The 17,397-nt window shown below is 43.9% G+C and overlaps 1 protein-coding gene across 1 annotated transcript in view; it reads right to left on the bottom strand.

Moving 5' to 3' along the window:
* Nucleotides 1-17,397, bottom strand: part of CHRFAM7A (CHRNA7 (exons 5-10) and FAM7A (exons A-E) fusion) — a 38,168-nt gene that overhangs the window by 8,152 nt on the left and 12,619 nt on the right. Inside the window, exons 3-5 of the mRNA XM_034409442.3 lie at nucleotides 10,008-10,052; nucleotides 6,250-6,359; nucleotides 680-759 (exon numbers count right to left, since the gene is read on the bottom strand). Coding sequence (XP_034265333.2) covers nucleotides 680-759; nucleotides 6,250-6,359; nucleotides 10,008-10,052 — 235 coding nt within the window. The remainder of the gene's footprint in view (nucleotides 1-679; nucleotides 760-6,249; nucleotides 6,360-10,007; nucleotides 10,053-17,397) is intronic.

Below are 17,397 nucleotides of genomic sequence, written 5' to 3'. Positions count from 1 at the left end.
GAAGGAAGAAGGAAGGAAGGAAGGAAAAGGAAGGAAGGAAGGAAAAGGAAGGAAGGAAGGAAGGAAGGAAGGAAGGAAGGAAGGAAGGAAGGAAGGGAGGGAGGGAGGGAGGGAGGGAGGGAGGAAGAGGTCAACCATTCACTTTTTTAAAAAATGCAAAACTTCTGCCCTTCCAAATTTACAACTGATTTGTTTAAAAGTATTGTTATGATGTGTTCCCTGCAAAATAACACAAACTATTAACATTACTAGCACCACACCGATTCTTTTCTGTACCAATTGCTTTTTCTTCTTTCCTGTAACTATTATTTTATTTTTCATTTTATTTCTGTGATTTTTGTTTGTTTGCTTGTTCACATATTTCCAGCTAGATTCTTCCTTGTATTTTTGATCTAAGAGAATGACCTCATGTTCCTTTTCTATCAATATTTCTAAAAATTAATCCTGCCGTGGCTATCGCTGCATTTCTGTAGGTTTGAGGGGCCTCTTATCTATAAATATGTTTTTATCTATACCCGTTATCATACTAAAACAACAGCAGGGATAGGCTGATTTATTTTTTATTTTTTTAAAAAAAGCAGCTCATTTAACTTTTCCAAAAATCCTATCTCATTATTGGAAGCATGCCAGGGACTCCTGAGACAGGTGTTAATTTTCCCACTATTCCCATAATTCATACCTGGAGGAAGATACTGACAGTATCCTGAAGAGTTGACCAAAACATTTGTATGGAAAGTAGCATCAAAACGTTCATCAGCACTGGAGAAAATCAACAAAGAAAAGAGAAATGATTTTTATTAGAATTAAACCCAACAAACAAAAAAGAATCGTGTTTGGTCAAAATATCCAGTATTTATGTGACCGTGGGATGCTACCATGGTCGTAAGTGTGAAAAACGGTCATAAGTCCCTTTTTTTCAGCGCTGTTGTAACTTTGAAGGGACGCTAAATGAATTGTTGTAAATTGAGGACTACCTGTGTGCAGTGGGTGGTCCAAAGACCATTTTCCGCTGAAAAGAAGTTCTCAGAGAGAAAGCTGTAATTTTAGATCCATCCTTGAAGATGGCCTCTTTGAGAAGATGCTGGCTACCTACTTGCTTTGCTCTTCTCTGCCAATGGAAGATAAAGCTAAAGGTTTGCTACAACTTCTCCCACTCGCAGGATGAGTTCAGGTAGAGAGCAGAGACCCCGTCTGTGGTTGAGGGACAGCATGGGGTTGATGCTGACGGCCTCATCAATCAGCCGCCTCTTGCAGTCTCTTCCAGGCACTGCACACGGCCACAACAAAAATAGGTGCGAGATATGGAGGGAATGAAATTGGGCCTATCACCCCCGTCTCCCGGTGAATTAGGGACCTTGTCAGTGCTTTCTGAAAGGAAATCCATCACAATCCGGGTCAGAAGACACAACGTCTCCACTTTCCTACAACGCTACTTAACAGACTTTGACAAATTGACAACTGAATGGGTTGAAAAATGAAGGCTGCCAAAAGAAGTCGCCTGAGCATATGTTTAGCCAGAATCCACCGATGCTCTTTTGCAGGTCTCCCACGAGATGCATTTCAGCTCTTATGAAGGGAGCCTCATCTTGGTCCTCAACAGAAGGAAGCTTCTCCCCATGCTTTGGATGGCGTGAATTGGACATCCCAGGCTCACAAATAGCAACTGTTCTGGGAGGACAGTTGTTAAGGAGCAAGCATCGGAGAATCACAGAATCACAGAGTTGGAAGGGGCCTTGGTCTTCTAGTCTTCTAGTCCAATCCCTTGCTCAAGCAGGAGAACCTATAACATTTCAGACAAATGTAAACCTGGGTGTAATTTACTTAACAACTGCCTTGCTTAGCAATGGAATTCTTGCTTCCAATTGTGGGTGTAAGTTAAGGATTACCTGTATACCTCTAAGTGCAGCAAATAGGGATGAATACATTACTTCATATTCCTTTTGAAGGAAAGATCTGTAGCTCAGGACTCAATTGTGGAGTTCTTGGTGCTCTCTGAGCTTGGTTATTCTTCTTGTTGTTTTGCAGACTTTTCATTACCCAACTAGGTAACCTCATCAGTGCAGGACAATTTGGAAAAACTGAGGTTGAACCAGAGTCTTTGGCCAAACCCAACAGAACCAACAGCTGAACTTCTGAACTTTTCTCCAGTCCCCATTTCCAACAAGGATTTAAAAAAAAATACATTGCACAGAAATGAATGTTGAACAACAACGCTTGTTCTGAGCATGTCTTGAGCTCTTTTCCCACAAGGAAGTCTTCATAAGCCTTTTAGTGTTTTCCCTTCCCTCCAAGGCTAATAACATATGCTCATCTCCAGCTCTTGCTTAAACACTGGCGCCAGAACCAATTATTCCTCTTGACAGATGGAACTGGTAGAGTGTGTTTTGGAGCAAGTTTTATCCAAGATTATTTAAACAAGAAAGAGATGCATGAAAAGGAGAAGAAAAAAGACTCGCTTGGATCCTGAAGTAAACAAAATGAAGTTGTCAGGCCTGAAAGAAGGTCTTGGTTGATTGACGGGAGAAAGTGTCTTCTCTAACAGACCACTAAACTAAGACGATATCATGAGTTCACACTAGCATCTAATTGTGATGCCAATCCTCAAGTGGGCCAGAAGGAAATCCACCATGATTGACAGTGGCAGCTCCAAATTGGAGCGAAATTAACCAAGTGTCGAAGCTCGTTTGAGAAAGGAGACAAGGCACTTTCTTGGTACTTAAGCCAGGATGTGGCCAATCCGTAGACGCATGGCCAAAGATTAAAACTGAGTACTCATCAGTGAGTAATAAGCATATTAAGATGCTCACACATGGGCTAAAAATGAACAAAGACCTGACTCTGTTACACACACCACCTGGAGAACACCATCACTTCAAAGGTACTCTAGATGTTCCAAAGATGATCTAGATGTCTGCCTAGGACTTGTCTAGGACTTGTTTTGCTACTAATTGGGACTCAGCTGGGAATGAACATAATTCTCAGCTGTTACAATAAAATAGGTTCGTTTGGGACTAATTGTGTCTTGTAATGACTCAGTAAGCCTAGGTCACAACAGAAGATCTGCTAAAGAAATCTTGCCACGAGAGGGTAGACACGAAGCAGAGAGTTCTTATCTGCTGATGCGCAGCGCTCCTTGGCAAGCCAAACCTGAAAGACCCAAGAAGAAAGATCTGTCCGTTTTGGATCTCCTGTGAAAACAAAAGCAGGCATCTTAAGCACTTCTATTTTTATCTGTGAAATATTGGCGAGATGGCTGATGGATGTGTTTCTTTCAGCCTTCAGCCAAAGAGCCTTCAGATTTTTGTGGCCACACATTTGCAGAAGCAGCCAAGAATTTAGTTCTACAGTTTTTTTTTTTAAAGACCAGCGAGGGAGTCGGGCGAAGGCTGAGCAGAAGCCAGCGAAACAAAGCATAACACGACAAAACTCCCTGGGAACATTTAAATCCGCTCTCCGACTTAATCCTTTCTCTCTGCGGCATTCAACAAGCAGGCTTTCCTATCTGGTGCACAAATACGACTGGCCCTGCATAGAAGACGGTAGCTTAGCAGGATGAATGGACAGAGACAGCTGGGGATGCACTCAGAAAGGGCAATGTGTGAGTACAACAGCCAGAGGGGAGAATTTTAAGATGCTATTTCTGTAGCTGAAGTGCCCAGGAAGAACGTTTAAGAGAGCGCAAAGGGTTTTAGGCTGAACCCCAAATCTTAGCTTGCCACAAGGATTCCTCCCAATATTCACACAAGCCCAGCATATGGAGAATGACTCAGTTATTGACCAAGGTGGACTTGAAACACATCATAGCAGCAATGGTGAGACCGGTAGGAACAATTTAAAACGGTTAGAACTCCAGGATTATCAACCCAACCAACAACTTCCAACTGGGAACTAGAGAGACAACAGTAGAGAGAAAAAGAAGAGGAAAAGAAGAAGAGGAGGAGAAGGAGGAGAAGGAGAAGGACTCCCAATCTAAGCTCTCTGAATTTTTGCAATCCAGATCTCATTGCCTTAAGACAGGGGTCAGCAACCTGCGGCTCCGGAGCTGCATGTGGCTCTTTCACCCCTCTGCTGCGGCTCCCTGTCACTCAAAATATGCGTCACAACCGCCAATGTGCGAAGATGTGGAAGAGTTTTGTGGCTCCCGGTGTTTTCTTTTCTGTGGGAAATGGGTCAAAATGGCTCTTTGAGTGTTTAAAGTTGCAGGCCCCTGCCTTAGGAGAATACCTCGCAAGGTTTCAGGTAGATGTTTCTTCAGCTTTACCTGAAGATGCTGTGAAATGAACCTGAGAGGTAAAGGTGTGCTAAAACCACTAAGCTTTGGTCCTAGTTTAAGTCCCAGTTCCTCTTGTTCAGTTTTACCTGTTCGAACTGTTTTTTACGACTTCAATTGCAACTTGATCTCCTGAAACAGAGGCGATGGAAATCAAACTTCCAATGCCTGCCTTGAAGAAGATGTACTACATGGACCTGTGACCCTCTCTCATAACTTACAATGGCTCTAATATCGTACAAGCAGCGGTGTGGAAATGTTTGGGCAAGGAGCATTGCGAAGTGCTTGTGCGATTTGCTTGTTTCCAAACGAGGGAAGTGTGTTCATTATTCAGTCGTAAGCCTCTGCAGGCAACTGCTGATGTCCTACTAAGGAAGCTGAGAATGCCCGGATTCCGCCGAACGGCAAGTTGAATCAAAATTTACTGCTCCCGTCTCCCCTTCCTCTAGCTCCATAATGAAATATGACTTTGTAATTAAGCCGGTGATGAAAGCATAATTATAGCAGCAACAATATTGTGCAGCTAAGTGACAACTTTGTGCAATTTGCCGGTGTCACTGTTAATGTATGCATTTATACAAATGCATCTTAAGAAATGCCTTCTTGCCAGACAGCTACAAGATATTATTTATAACCTCAGCCGTTCAAGGCATCTCCAGAAAACTGATTCAATCTTTCTCGCGAAATCTGGTTTCTTAGGCTGAGAGTTTCAGCTGATCGTTTCACAGATGGTTGAGATATTTATACACATGTGTAACACCTCCAGCTATATTCCAATCTGGGTTTTGTTTGGGTTTTTTGGACCATCTGCCGCTCCATAGTTGCAGATATCACGTGGCCAAAGGGGTCACCCCTCTCTGGGCTCCCCAAGCTGATTTGAAATTTTCCAAAACTCATCTGGATGGAAATGCTGTCATCTGGAAGATCTTTTTGCTGAAGCCTAAGTAGATGCAGGGTGATTCTTCAGATGTTCTCTAGATGGGAACCAGAAGAACAGCAAGATGACAGACCATTGCTCTTCCTTGGGGCAGCAGAGATTTAGCATTTCTTCCCATCTTCTTCCTCCATTTCATGAATAATGTCCCCAGCCCCACCCAGTCAAGAACATATTCAAGATTTTGGAGACACCTCATAGCATGCACATTCAATCTCCATTGTCCTTGAAGTGAAATTCTTGTCAGCCCTGGAGGCCATCTTGTTCTTTGGATCTTCAGAGCTGCCACACTTAGTGCTGTGGGAAACTGGGAGGGGGGGATTGTCTGGAGTGGTGGAGATATCTAGCCAAAATAACATTCTTTTCTCTGAGAGTCAAGGACATCCTGCCTTGCACCTGGAGTGGTGTGACTGGGAGGCATCTCCAGTTGGGACAGTGCATTGATTGGATCATGTGATGGGACACATGGGTGGAGAAGGAAGGGACTTGGACTTTCTTTTGGGTGGGGAAAACCTGGAAGCTTTCAGGTTCGGGTTTTCCCAAATGTGCCAATATGACATCTCTAATAAAATGGAACTTTGAGGAACTTCTGGCCTCGGAGTCTTCTTTTGTTGAAGGTGTTACTTGGAACCCTGACAATTCTCTTCCTCCTTTAAGCATCAACTATTCCTACCTGTATAAGGGATGCGGTGCTTCAGGGGCTAAGATGCTGAGCTTGTCGATCGAAAGGTCGGCAGTTCAACAGTTCGAATCCCTAGCACCGTGTAACGGGGTGAGCTCCCGTGACTTGTCCCAGCTTCTGCCAACGTAGCAGTCCAAAAGCAGGTAAAAATAATGCAAGTAGAAAAATAGGGACCACCTTTGGTGGGAAGGGAACAGCGTTCTGTGCGCTTTTGGTGTTGAGTCATGCTGGCCACATGACCATGGAGACGTCTTTGGACAGTGCTGGCTCTTCAGCTTTGAAGCAGAGATGAGCATCGGCCCCTAGAGCTGGAAACAACTAGCACATATGTGCAAGGGGAACCTTTACCTTTACTATTCCTACCTGTTATACAGAAGGATGTCTGGCTTCCATATCTGTCCAGCAGGAAAGCGAACATTCTTCACTCCAGGATACTCAGACATGTTCCATTGTAGATAATAATCTTTCCAATACTTGAAAATTAAAAAGAAGAAAAAGGAAAATTGGAGCCAACAGCCAGAAGCTAATTTACTTTTCCATTAGCACCAACTTGCTGCCTTAGGACCCCGGATGTCTACAGGGGCAAGGGATGTCAAATGGATCACAGCATCGTATCAAATATAAAGCAAATTATGCCATTTGCACCTGTCACGGTTTTATGCTTAACGGATGCAAATTATGGGATGGTGTCATGGAGCCGGAGGCATCCCTATGGCTCATCCCAGATGCAAGTCCATGGAACTCAATATCCCCCCATGTGAAGACAACTCTGTATCCCCAAAAAACAACGTTTTGTTGGTAAACATAAACTCATGTTTTAGGTCACCCAATTGCACTCAACTACCTCTAAAAGAAACTTCAGCATCCAGCAAGCCATCTCAAGCAGAAAATTAGAATATTACACACACACACACCTTGCATCTCAATTACATTTCTCTTTAGAGCCTTGACTAGCATAGCTCCTTAAAGCTGAAAAGGAGAAGACCGAAATATCCAATTAGAAGTCATTAGCGAGACCGCTAAACATCTCTCTAAAGGAGAATATTTGTAGCTCAGGGTTGAAATGAGGGGCCCTTGGCGTTCTCTGAGCTTGGTGGTTTTCTTGTAGATGTTTCATTACCCAACTAGGTAACATCATCAGTGCTAGAAGGGAGTGGGATTTGCAGAGTGAAGGAGGAGGAGGAGAAAGAGGAGGAGGAGGAAGAATGTGGGGTCCTTGGTGTTCTCTGAACTTGGTGGTTTTCTTGCAGATGTTTCATTACCCAACAATTTGTCTATGCACCAGACTTCCAAGAGTTCTCTAGATTTTTTAGACTTGGCTTGGTCTAGAATGCTCACAATTTCCCTTAAACTATGGTTAGGTCTGTCCATGTGCTGGACAAAAAACAACCAAGCTCAGAGAGAACCAATGATCCCACAGCCAATCCTGAGCCTTCAATATTCTCTTCTATCAAAGGATGATATCTTGAGCCATGGTGGCACAGTGGTTACAATACAGTACTGCAGGCTAGTTCTGCTGCCTGCCAGCTGCCTGCAATTTGGCAGTTCAAATCTCACCAGGCTCAAGGTTGACTCCACCTTCCATCCTTCCGAGGTCGGTAAAATGTGGACCCAGATTATTGGGTGCAATAGGCTGACTCTGTAAACTGCTTAGAGAGGGCTGTAAAGCACTGTAAAGTAGTATATAAATCTAAGGGCTATTGCTATTATTTCTAGGATATTTTCAACCACACTTCAAACATGTGCCTACCAACTTTAGAACCCAGAATAGTTTAGACCTGCTGCCTATTTTCTGACGTTTAGCCACCAGGTTCTTTCTCTTCCCTCCTGAAATCTCTGCACTTGGAATTAATCTGACTTCAAAGCAAAGCAAGGATTTGAATATCCGGAACTGCTACACCTCAACACCCAAAGTCAAGTGGAGCTTAAAAGTCAATTTGGCAGAGAGACAACAGTGGCGAAAATCGATCCCAGGCATGTTTTGCATGGAAAAACGTTGACTCCGGGCCAATGTAGGAGATAATTAGAGCCACTTCTTTAATGAGACCATTTTGTTGACATTTGGGTTTTTTGCACTTGGAAGTCAACATCACACAACTTATCCTCCCCCTCCATCCCTTCCCCATCTCCAAGGTTCTCGGTGAATTCCAGATTGGCTGTTCTTTGGAGGAAAAAAAAGTAATAACAACATAGAAATTCAGGTGGTTTTGCCAATGACAGCATGTATGACAAATTGAATTAGCATCCCTTCCCTGCGAGTTTCTCTCTGTGCCTTTTTTTACAGAGGCTATGACAGCAGCTGTCATGTCGGCATTCGTAGCCACCATTCAAACGAATGGCAATAGACCACAGATGTGCAAAGGAGCTGTTCTCCTGCGATAAATCTTCTCTCTCCGAAAGGGTTGCCTGAAGAAGTGGTGGGGAGCGCTTGGTTTTCAAGGCTGCCCCATCGCATCCGAGGAGCCGCAAGACGGTGCAAATATTATCGGACAGGTTTTAATATCATTTTATGTATTAATGGGTTTCGTTTTACCGTCTGGTCTTCAAGCTCCATTTCCCTAACAATGATAGCCTTCGGGAGCGAACCTTTAGCCGGGTTTCAATTGCCATCGAATGAAGCCGCTGTAGAATTGGAAAGCAAAATGGAATTTGATTTCTCACCTGGGCAAAACCAAAGATCATCAAGCTTATAGATGAAGCCATTCAATCCACCCTATCTACATGAGATTAGAATAGAATAACGGAGTTGGAAGGGACCTTGGAGGTCATCTAGTCCAAACCCCTGCTCAAGCAGGAGACCCTAGACCCGTGATGGCAAACCTATGGCATGCGTGCCACAGGTGGCACACGTAGCCATATCAGTGGGCACACCAGCTCAGCTTTGGCACGCATGCCTGTGCCGGCCAGCTGATTTTCAGACCTTCTGAAGTCCACCAGAAGTAGGGAAACAGGCTGTTTCCTGCCTCCAGAGGGCCTGGGGGGGGGGGGAAGGCCTGTTTTTCTTTCTCACCTGGCTCCAGATCCTCTCTATGCATCTGGGGAGGGCGAAAACAGCCTTCCCTATCCCCTCCTAGAAAGGCTCTGGAGGCTGGGGACAGCAAAAAACATCACATTCTGTCCAACCGGGAGGTGGGAAATGGGCCATTTCAGGCCTCCTGAGGGGGTGGGGAAGGCTGTTTTCGCCCCCTCCAGATGCATAGAGAGGATCTGGAGCCAAGTGAGAAAGAAAAACGGCCCTACTGGGCCATCGCGTGCCAGGAGTGAGGGGAAGAGGGGTTGTGTGCATATGCGCAGGACGGGCGCATAGAATTATGGGTGTGGGCACGCACACATGCAACCCCCCCCGCCCTCCCTCCTGCCACATGATGGCAAAACGGTTAGCCATCACTGCCCTAGACCATTTCTGACAAGTGGCAGTCCAGTCTCTTCTTGAAAACCTCCAGTGATGAAGCACTCACAACTTCTGAAGGCAACTTCTGTTCCATTGGTTGATTGTTCTCACTGTCAGAAAAATTCTCCTTATTTCCAGGTTGAATCTCTCCTTGCTCAGTTTCCATCCATTGTTGATTAAGGTTAATTGCCAAGGGGTTGGGTTTATTTAAACATGTGACTGCACACTACCGCAACATATTGTTTCAGTTTTCCTCTGTTTTAGCCTGTTGAAGCCACATCTTGATTTAATAGGATCATTTGACTTAACAGTCAACCCAAACTACTATAGATTCCTGACCTATATCTAATTCTTCGATATCTGATATTCTAAAGAAGGTGTTCGACATTTCCAGCAGGTGACAGCTGGCATGGCCTAAAACCAAGCATTATTAAAACCCCGCCTGGTGTGACAGACAACTTCGAGACTTTTTTTCTACTTGACAGCTGATGCATGACAGCAGTTAATATTTGACAGGATCTCATTCAGGGTTTCTGATAGAATTCTCTCCTCTCCATTCACCGGATTCATTCATTAACTCCGTCATGGTGAGCTAAGGTTGAGCTAGCTTTTAAACCAAAACCTGATCACCCGTTTAACAGTCCCACCTTTTGCTGCGGCTTCTCCTTGGCTGCGAGAAACAATTACCCAGCCACCTTATCTGAAGGAACTTCTGCTCTCTAAAACTTACCATGTGCAGCCAAACGTTTGTGGTTAATACTTGATTCTTTTCATCCTGCAAAACCAAGGAAAGAAATAGACCAAGTCAGATATCTTTAGAAGGATACATTTTAGATGGAAAACCTTTCCTGCTTTCCTTCCCACGTGAACTTTCAAAAAAAACAAAAAAACAAAAACAAAAACCACCTAAAAAATAAGGAGCTTCTCCAGGAAGGATGTAGAGAATCAACATAACAGAATTACAGAGTTGGAAGCAGGGGTGAAATCCAGCAGGTTCTGGAGAACCGGTAGCGGAAATTTTGAGTAGTTCAGAGAACCGGCAAATACCACCTCTGACTTGTCCCAGAGTGGGGTGGGAGTGGAGATTTTGCAATATCCTTCCCCTGGAGTGGGGAGGGAATGGAGATTTTGCAATATCCTTCCTCCAGGAGTGAGGAGGGAATGGAGATTTTGCAGTATCCTTCCCCTGCCATGCCTACCAAGCCACACCATGCCCACCAAGCCATGCCCACAGAACCGGTAGTAAAAAATTTTTGAATTTCACCTCTAAGAAACTCTGTGCGAAGTTTTGCCTTACTCTGCGTTTGGAAACAAGTTACGTGGCAGCTTGCCAAGCGAGATAAGGTGCGTTGATAAACATTCCTTTGAAAAACCATTTGGACAAACCTTGCTGCCTGTGAATGAAAGCAATTCACAGTCGTGTAAATAAAAGAGGTTTTGCCGGGACCAATTCCTGCTTCCTGTTTTTTTAAGGGAGCCAAAGTCAGAACACCCAGCTGGCTTTGTGCCTAAGGTGGGACTAGAACTCACAGTCTCCTGGTTTCCAAGCTGAGCCCTTAACCACTATCCCAAACCGGGTCTCAGCAATGGATGAGGAAGGAAAGTTGTGCTACTGCAACTGGTTGGTGGATTCTGTGCCTTCACTCACTTCTTCCAGGGCTGTTCCCAGCAAAGGGGAAACAGATCCAGACCAGAGTCCAGTAAAATTGCCTTTCGGCCAAACGGTTATTAAGGATGGAGATGGACATGTTTGGCCATGAACTTCCTCATCCAAGATATAATTTGTTGGTCATTATCAGTGCAGTTTCCTGGGAGTTTTTATTAATAATGGCTTCATAAGGTGTTGGTCATTATCACAACACTTCTGAGTGATGCCTCATCAGCATTAATGGACAACATGTTTGCTTCCAAGCGACGCAAACATTTGGGAAATGCATTGGACAAAGAGCAGCCTATTAGAAACCCCAAAGCAAGGGAAATTCAGCTTTCTGTAGCCATAAATTCATAATTAAGCCTTAAATTTTATGTTTTCCTGCAGAATTCAACCACACAGAGACACACAAAGCTTCACTGTTGTGTGTGTGTGTGGGGGGGGGACAGAATTACAAGTAGTCCTCAGCTTATAACCTCAGTTGAACCAAAATTTCTGTTGCTGAGACATTTGTTAAGTGAGTTTTGCCTCTTTTACGACGTTTCTTGCCACGGTTGTTAAATGAATCACTGCAATCGGTAAGTTAGTAACACAGTTGTTGAGTTAATTGGGTTTCCCATTGACGTGGCTTGCCAGAAGGTCGCAAAAAAAGATCACGTGATCCCTGGGACACTGCAAACATCATGAATATGAGTCAGCGGTCAAGCGTTTTGTTAGCAATAGCAACTTAGACTTATCTATCGCTTCACATAATTCCCAGCCCTCTCTAAGCGGTTTACAGAGTCAGCATTTTGCCCCCAACAATCTGGGTCCTCATTTTATCAACTTTGGAAGGAAGGAAGGCTGAACCAATCTTGAGCCAGTCAGGATTGAACTGCTGGCATTGGGCAGAGTCAGCCTGCAATGCTGCATTCTAACCATGCATGGATGGATGGATGGATGGATGGATGGATGGATGGATGGATGGATGGAAGGAGGGAGGGAGGGAGGGAGGGAAAGGAAGGAAAATAGCAATAGACTTATACAACACTTCACAGTGCTTTACAGCCCTCTCTAAGCGGTTTACAGAGTCAGCCTCTTGCCCCCAACAATCTGGGTCCTCATTTTACCCACCTCGGAAGGATGGAAGGCTGAGTCAACCTTGAGCTAGTCAGGATCAAACTGCTTGCAGTGTGCAGAATCAGCCTGCAATACTGCATTCTAACCACTGTAACAGGAAGGAAGGAAGGAAGGAAGGAAGGAAGGAAGGAAGGAAGGAAGGAAGGAAGGAAGGAAGGAAGGAAGGAAGAGCACTTAGACTTATATACTGCTTCACAGTGCTTTCCAGCCCTCTCTAAGCGGTTTACAGAGTCAGCCTATGGCCCCCAACAATCTGGGTCCTTATTTTATCAACTTTGGAAGGAAGGAAGGCTGAACCAATCTTGAGCCAGTCAGGATTGAACTGCTAGCATTGGGCAGAGTCAACCTGCAATGCTGCATTCTAACCATGCATGGATGGATGGATGGATGGATGGATGGATGGATGGATGGATGGATGGAAGGAAGGAAAGAAGGAAGGAAGGAAGAAGGGAGGGAGGGAGGGAGGGAGGGAAGGAGGGAGGGAGGGAAGGAAGGAAAATAGCAATAGACTTATACAACACTTCACAGTGCTTTACAGCCCTCTCTAAGCGGTTTACAGAGTCAGCCTCTTGCCCCCAACAATCTGGGTCCTCATTTTACCCACCTCGGAAGGATGGAAGGCTGAGTCAACCTTGAGCTAGTCAGGATCAAACTGCTTGCAGTGTGCAGAATCAGCCTGCAATACTGCATTCTAACCACTGTAACAGGAAGGAAGGAAGGAAGGAAGGAAGGAAGGAAGGAAGGAAGGAAGGAAGGAAGGAAGGAAGGAAGGAAGAGCACTTAGACTTATATACTGCTTCACAGTGCTTTCCAGCTCTATCTAAGCGGTTTACAGAGTCAGCCTATTGCCCCCAGCAATTTGGGTCCTCATTTTACCCACCTCGGAAGGATGGAAGGCTGAGTCCACCTTGAGACACTCAGAATCGAACTCCTGGCTGTGGGCAAAGTCAGCCTGCAATTCTGCATTCTAATCACTGGGAAGGGAAGGGAAGGGAAGGGAAGGGAAGGGAAGGGAAGGGAAGGGAAGGGGAAGGGAAGGGGAAGGGAAGGGAAGGGAAGGGAAGGGAAGGGAAGGGAAGGGAAGGGAAGGGAAGGGAAGGGAAGGGAAGGAAGGACTAGCAATAGCCCTTAGACTTATATACCGCTTCACAATGGTTTTACAGCCCTCTCTAAGTGGTTTACAGAGTCAGCCTATTACCCCCCAACAATCTGGCTTCTCATTTTACCCACCTTGAGCCTGGTGAGATTCGATCTGCCAAATTGCAGGCAGCCAGCAGCCAGCAGAAGTAGCCTGCAGTACTGCACTCTAATCACTGCACCACTGTGGCTCTTCATCACATGTCCATGGGGATACTGCAACGGCCATAAGTGTGAAAAGCGGTCGCAAGTCACTTTGTTCAGTGCCCTTGTAACTTCGAATGGTCACTAAACAAACTGTTGCAAGTCAAGGACTTTCTGTATTTGAAGTCCTCTCCAAATATTAATTTCTGTGCTTCCTGTTCTGCCAATATTCTGCTTAGCAGCATAAAAGATTTTCTTGATGCAAAAGGCCTCGCTTTGTTTTTTAATCTCTTAATTTTTTTTCCCCCTCCAGAGTTGACGTCCTGTTTTTATGAAGCTGGCTTCCCTTCTCCCAAAGGTCTCCCATGTTTCCATTTCTTTCAGGCCTCTTAAGTACAAGCTTCGCAAGTCTATATTTTCACCGTTCTTAAACAAGAGGCTTCCAGCTGAAGACCGGGATACAAATCTAATTATTGCCATAATTGAATGAACAAAACGAACGCCCAAATGTCAAGATTATTATTATTATTTTTTCCCCCTCCAATTCAGCTCGGAGAACGACGCCTAAGTTTTGCGCAGCTTTTAACAGCCATTCTAATCAAATGTCAAGTCGCCTTTGTGAAAAAAACAAAATAAAACCCCAAAAAATAATAGGAAGTGAAGAACCGCAGAGATGCTTTTCTTCCCGCATTGCTAATTTGCAAAGTTTGGCAAAGCACTTAGCGCAGAGTTAGCAAAAGAAGAAGAAGAAGAAAAAAAAAGAATTTTATGACGAGCTCTTCCTGCAGGAACAGCACTTGACTTTAAAAATTCAGAATGCATGCGAGAGCATTTCTAGATGCAGTTGCTTTCTTTTTGATTATCGCATTGAAGATTTGTGACTCCAAATTCCTTTTCCAGGAATGTCACCCAGCTATAAAAGTAAACTTGCATTCTGAGGCTGGGCCAGGAGTTTCTTTGTTTTGTTTTGTTTTGTTTTTTGCAGCAAACCAAATCATTCCACAGGCTTTTTCGGCAGATACTTTGGCTCTTTGATTTCAAACGATTTTATTTGGAAACCAAAGGACAGGTGGCCAACGCCGAACATCTTGGTGACATCTCGGTGACATCTCGGTGACAATGGAAACGGCAGTCTATTTTGCAGAGGTCAACCCATTAAACTTCCTAGCAATATGATAAATCAATAAATGCAATAAATTGCGTTTCCAACAGCTAAGCTGATCCCGCACACAATTTCTTAGCAAGTGAAGAGTTTGGAAAACCATTCCCTAAATGTTAACTGACACATTGGACGAGGTTGTTTTCCGTTCTTATTTTTCTTATGCTCCATAAAAGCAGCTGCAGCAATTTTGCCTCTGCAGAGAAGTTTACTTCTTAAGTCTGGGGTAGGGACTCAATATTCTTGCTCTTTGCAAAATTAAGTCCTTCGTCTTATTAAGGGATCTGCTCCCCTTCACACACAAAAATACATCAGATTTTGCCAAGTTCGCTCGCAAGAGATTAAAATCAAAGGAACGCTTAATGCGTGCAGCAAAAGACAATGATTATAATTCAAAATAACTCTGCTGTACCCTCTCCGCATCTTATGCTATTACTAAATTCACACTGCACAGCAATAGCCTATAGTAAAAACACAGTCCCGGTTCCCCAAGCTGTTGTAAAAATTGTCATTCTGGGGTAGTTTACTATTCTACTGACGATGCATAATTCAAAATTCCCTGCAGGCAAGCAGTGTAATCTGGAAAGAAGGAAGGAGGCTAAAACTTAAGAACCAACTGCTTTGAGTAAAAGGGCCTTCATTATACTGAATAGCATATGAACCAGCAACATTGGGAGCAATCCTGGCTTTCGGCAACATGCCATAATCTCGGCGGTAGATCCCTCTCTGGCACAGACAGGAAATGGACTAGTTTCTTAAACTTTAAGAAGTTTGGGGCCACGCTCCCTTTTATGCCACATGCCCAGAAATATTCCACATTCAAACTCCCAAAGGATGGACCTCATCAGCTTTCAATAATAATCTTTACCACCACGAGCAAATAACTTATTTCAGAAATGGTTAAATTATAGGCAGCCATGCTCAACTATTGGAAATGGATTGAAAAGGTGGAAATTGGCATCACCCAGTTATAAATAGCCTGTCCAACTGGCACAAAGAATCAGAGCCATTTGTAAGGTTGGAGCATAGAAGATTTGTGCTCGTGAATCTGGTCAGCTAAAGTTCAACCCTAAATTGGAGCCAGATAAGGGTCAATGGTATTCAGGAGGGGTTGGACTTGGAGTGCTGGTGGGAACTCAACAGTTCTAAACTGATGACTTGCCTAACTCCACCTCCCCAGCTCTTCTCCTACATTAGAAGAACAGAGGGGAATGGAATAAAATGCAAGAATTTTTGTTGGAGATTGTGAGTCGAGTCCCATCTTGGGCACAACTAGGTGGGCTGGTTGATTTGAAGATGTGGTTGCCCTGAGTGGAAGGGGAGACTCATCAGCTTTCGTTTGCCAACAACATTTCTTGGATTTTATTCCGTTCCTCCGCTCTTCTAATGTAGGAGAAAAGCAGGCACAGCTGGAGAGGCAGAGTTAAGCATGTTATCGGTTTAGAGTCATTGCGTTCCCAGTCCAACCCCTCCTGAATTCCATTGACCCTTATCTGGCACCAATTTAGTGTTGACCTTTAGTCGACCAGATTCCTGTCTACAAGCTTGAATAAATCTTCTATGCTGCAACCTTACAAATGGCCCTGATTCTTTGCGCCAATTTGACAGTCTGCTCTGGTCAGGAATGCCATTTATAATCACCATGACCTTTATCATCATCATCATCATCATCATCATTATTATTATTATTATTATTATTATTATTATTATTATTATTAGACACGGGGAAACCGTTGAGAAAGTATTGGTTGACAGGGACAGTTTTTAATTTATTTATTTTTTTATATTAAAAAAAATGCATTTCCCCAACATTAACTAGAGGTATAGCATTGCTTTCTCCTCCATCTGCTGTTGACCTACTAATGAGTCTTCCACTACAGAGGTTATGTTGCCATTTATTTAATTGCAATAACAAGCTAAGTTCAAGTAATTAATGAAGAGATTGTCAGTGAGGGCCAACGAGTACGCCAAGCTATAAATTTCTGTCTAACGGTGCAGAAGCGTCAACATTATTATCCCTTCTCCTTCAGACAATAAAAGAAACTTCCTTCACATCCTCTGGAGGGAACAAAGTCGTTAAACATTAAAGAAGAGAAGCTCCCGTAACTACTTTAATTTTGCCAACATTTTTTAAATGGTTATAATTATAATACTTCTTTCCAGTGGAAACTTCACCATTCCATAATGAAAGCATTTCCAATACTCTCTTCCTTTACACCAGAGGTCTTCAAACTTGGCAGCTTTAAGACTTGTGGACTTCAACTCCCAGCTATGCTGGCTGGAGAATTCTGGGAGTTGAAGTCCACAAGTCTTAAAGCTGCCAGGTTTGGGGACTCCTGCTTTACACCCTCAAACATCTGAGTGCATCTAGCAAAGTTGACTTCCTTGAAGGCGCAAGAGAGAGGAACCACAGTTTCTGCTCTTCTGAAATGTTAAATATATATTGTTCCCCAGTAGATACTTTCAGGAATTTACGATTTCTCTTCTTCGATCTCTGTCCCTAGATCAAGTCATAACGATTACTTTCCCACTGAAAAAAACAAACTGAAAAGAAACCCTCCAGGTTTTTCTAATTATGTCTATCTCTCTCACACACAATAGGACATTTTTAGGACGACTTGAAGGTAAATTGAAGACAGCCCATTTCTACTGTTACCAGCATCTGCAATGTTGGACCGATCTAAAGGAAGTGGAGAGGCTGAGGAGCAAAGAGGAAGATTCCCCAAACTAAGAAGACTGTAGGCAACGAACAGATGGGCTGATCGATGGAACCCCCCCTCCCTCCCCTAGCTCTAGAGATGGTGGGATCTGGCAAGGGTTTCTATCACAGCTTCAACCTTCAGCTCCTCCGTTGTTGGAATCAACTGGCAACAGAAAGCTTGGCTGCAATTCTAGTACAATGTAAGTCAT

The sequence above is a fragment of the Pantherophis guttatus genome, chromosome 13 (genome assembly GCF_059756535.1).
Source record: "Pantherophis guttatus breed Tessera chromosome 13, ASM5975653v1, whole genome shotgun sequence".
Classification (NCBI taxonomy): domain Eukaryota; kingdom Metazoa; phylum Chordata; class Lepidosauria; order Squamata; family Colubridae; genus Pantherophis; species Pantherophis guttatus.
The sequence above is the reverse complement of the archived record's forward strand: the minus strand, read 5'-3'. Positions and strand labels throughout refer to the sequence as shown.